The 2998-nt window shown below is 46.0% G+C and overlaps 1 protein-coding gene across 1 annotated transcript; it reads right to left on the bottom strand.

The window, feature by feature from the left end:
- Positions 1 to 763: 763 nt before the first annotated feature.
- On the bottom strand, positions 764 to 2641 carry LOC129816980 (C-X-C chemokine receptor type 1-like). Its single transcript, XM_055871981.1, has 2 exons — positions 2437 to 2641; positions 764 to 1954 (listed from the first exon to the last, which is right to left on the bottom strand). Exon 2 carries the CDS (start codon positions 1949 to 1951, stop codon positions 866 to 868), a length of 1086 nt encoding a protein of 361 aa, XP_055727956.1. The 5' UTR covers positions 1952 to 1954; positions 2437 to 2641; the 3' UTR covers positions 764 to 865.
- Between the last annotated feature and the right edge of the window lie 357 nt (positions 2642 to 2998).

The raw sequence follows: 2998 nt of genomic DNA on the forward strand, positions 1-2998 counted from the left end.
TGTTGTAAGGGGAACACAAATACATCACACGTCTGTTGACAAATAAAAGTTGGAAGATGAAGATTTAATACACATTAGGCCTTGACATGTATATTGCTTATACTTAGCAAGCTTTGAAGCAACAATGCAACAATGCGGCAGGGTAGCCTAGTGGACTAGTAACCGAAAGGTTGCAAGATCAAATCCCTGAGCTGACCAGGTAAAAATCTGTCGTTCTGCCCCTGAACAAGGCAGTTAACCCACTGTCATTGGAAATAACAATTTGTTCTTATTAACTGACTTGCCTAGTTAAATAAAGGTAAAAATGAGAAAAAAAAACATTGGATTGGACCTAGGAGGTGAGAGATGCAGTGGTCATTGAGGAATGAGGATGCAAGTAAACAGAGCAAAAATATGGCAACATTTCAATGGAACACATTTAGAGTCATGTTGGTGTGCTTTTGCAATACAGATTGAGTCATTTCGCTCACGTAACTATTTCCCTCTGTTTCGGTAGATAAGACTTTCATTATCAGATCATCACTTGACAAATATCACAATGTTCCGGCTCTTCTCAAATAGTTATTTGTGGCATTGACAAAGAAAAAGTTGCAAGATGAAGATTTAATACACATTAGGCCTTGACATGTATGTTGTTTATACTTAGCAAGCATTGAAGCATCACATGAAAAACATTGGATTGGACCTATACAGTAGAATCATCCATGCCCCCACCCTCTACCCCAGACCCCCCCCCCCCCCCCCACACACACACACACGTAGAACATGAAGAACAAGTTTCTCGCCATGCCCGCACCCCTGACCATACTGTATGAGAAACCAGTGAAACTCACCCCTTCCACACCACCCCCTGATTACTGAAACCTTACAGGGTAACAGAGGTGTTCCTAGACCTTTGACTGGCCGTGCTGTTGACTGAGCCACTGCGGTACGCCACCATCAACCTCTTGCTGATCAGCCCATGCTTGTGGAGCACCACCAAGAGCTGGTTCCGGAACCTCTGCCCGATGAAGGCATATAGCACGGGGTTGACGGCGCAGTGCAGGAACGCCATCACCTCAGTCACATACAGCGCCACGCTCACCTTGTTCTGGAACTCACACGTCTCCTCGCCCAGCGAGCCGCTCCGCATCAGTGTGTCTACCAGCACGCTGATGTTGCGCGGCAGCCAGCATGCCACGAACGCCAGCACCACGGCCAGGATGACGCGCATGGCCTTGTGCTTCTGGCCGCCGTTGCGCACGCCACGGAACAGCGTCGCCGCAGTGCAGCTGTAGCAGACGACCATGACCGACAGTGGCAGGAAGAAGCCCAGCAGATGGCGAATCACCCGCACACCCACCCGCCACCGGTCGCTGCTCGCCGCAGTCAGGTTCTCAAAGCAGATGATCTGGCCTTCAAGATCCTCGGGTTGGATAGCCTCCCGTTGGAGTGCCACGGGCAACGAAAGTAGCCCCGCCCCCAGCCACACAGCTCCGCACACCAACCCCACCAGGTGGCGCCGCTGGGCCAGTGCCTGCGTGGCCTTCACGATAGCCAGGTAGCGGTCCACACTAATGCACGCTAACAGGAAAACCCCACAATAAAAGGCAGCATCCTGGAGGCCAGACAGGAACTTGCAGAGGAAGGTACCGAAAATCCAGTGGGAGTAGACATAGACGGCCCAGAAGGGGAGGGTCGAGGAGAAGAGGAGGTCAGCCATTGCTAGGTGCATCAGATAGACGTCTGTGGTGGTCCGGCCCCTGGCCATGCAGCATACCACGTAGATGACTACACTGTTACCCAGCACACTGAGGATGAACACAGCGATGTAGGTGATCATTAGACCAACACTGCTCAAGCCCAAGATAGAGACGTTACAAGGGACCCCCAGCTCGTCTATGGGAGGATAAGTGAAGTTGAGGAATTCAACGAAGAGAGAAAGGTCAACATCCATTTCTGGCATTTCCATGGGCTGCATGAAAAGAAAAAAAAAGTATATTGTAAACCCCACCAAAAATCCCTGTGTATTACATTTTGTGTTTAGCTAAGTAGTTAGTGTTGCCTGTCTTTTTAGAATGACCAATTGTGCAATGAACTAGAGCTGGCCGATTTTGGACATCCATAACGCGATAAATTGCCTGAATTAATGCAATATGGATAAATAGAACAATACATTTATAGCATTAATGTGCACCACAGTTTTTTTAATCATTTAACTACCACTACTAGTTTGATGGTTGTAGCCATCAATTGTCCCATTAACAATCACCCTTATTAGCAAACTTATTTCATTTTAATTGTCCCAGCTCTACAATGTACTTGTTGTGTTATATGTTCAACTTACATACATTTGGCATAACGACAGGTGAAAAATATTATTTAATTGGAATGAAATTCAGGTTGAAATGAAATTAGTCTGACCCAGTTCAATAACTAATAAAGTAAAATCCTTACCTGGCTATACCTGTCCTCTTGACAGCTCAGAAAAGCAGCAGAAAACACTATCAGCAAGCAGAAGAGTGTCTGTCTCAGCGTTTCAGCACTTTTTTCTCTGAAACTAAAGCCTTTTCCTGTCTGTTACTCTCACACTAGACTGAGTTCCTATTGTGTATACCTCAACGAACAGTTTGAGATCAACAGATCAACGCTTACTACACCAGAATAACTGCTTTGCTTCAGGAAAAGTGAGTGGCCCTCGAACAGCAGTGCAATGTCATTCTGTAGGCTACATCACCCAATGCCATGACACATGGGAAGTAGACAGATCCACATAAGGTTTAGGCAAGCTACAGAGCTTATGATAGTGTGCCTAGGAGGTTGAGTAAAGAACTTCAGGTTGAGTAAGGGATGGCCTTTTCCAGTGTTTTCCATCATTCTGTCCCTTTCAATTTCAATCACTCAATGATCATTTTGATGCAGATTTCAGAATGCAGTGTCTATAATACGGTCACCTCATTGGTGATAAAATCTAAGAAAAGTTACACAAAGTCATATAAAACTTGTAATATAAGAGCTG

The sequence above is a fragment of the Salvelinus fontinalis genome, chromosome 19, assembly GCF_029448725.1.
Source record: "Salvelinus fontinalis isolate EN_2023a chromosome 19, ASM2944872v1, whole genome shotgun sequence".
Lineage (NCBI taxonomy): Eukaryota > Metazoa > Chordata > Actinopteri > Salmoniformes > Salmonidae > Salvelinus > Salvelinus fontinalis.

What these genes read in the sequence shown, in the direction of transcription:
- LOC129816980 (XM_055871981.1), bottom strand. Translation starts at nt 1,951, where the DNA reads ATGGAAATGCCAGAAATGGATGTTGACCTTTCTCTCTTCGTTGAATTC.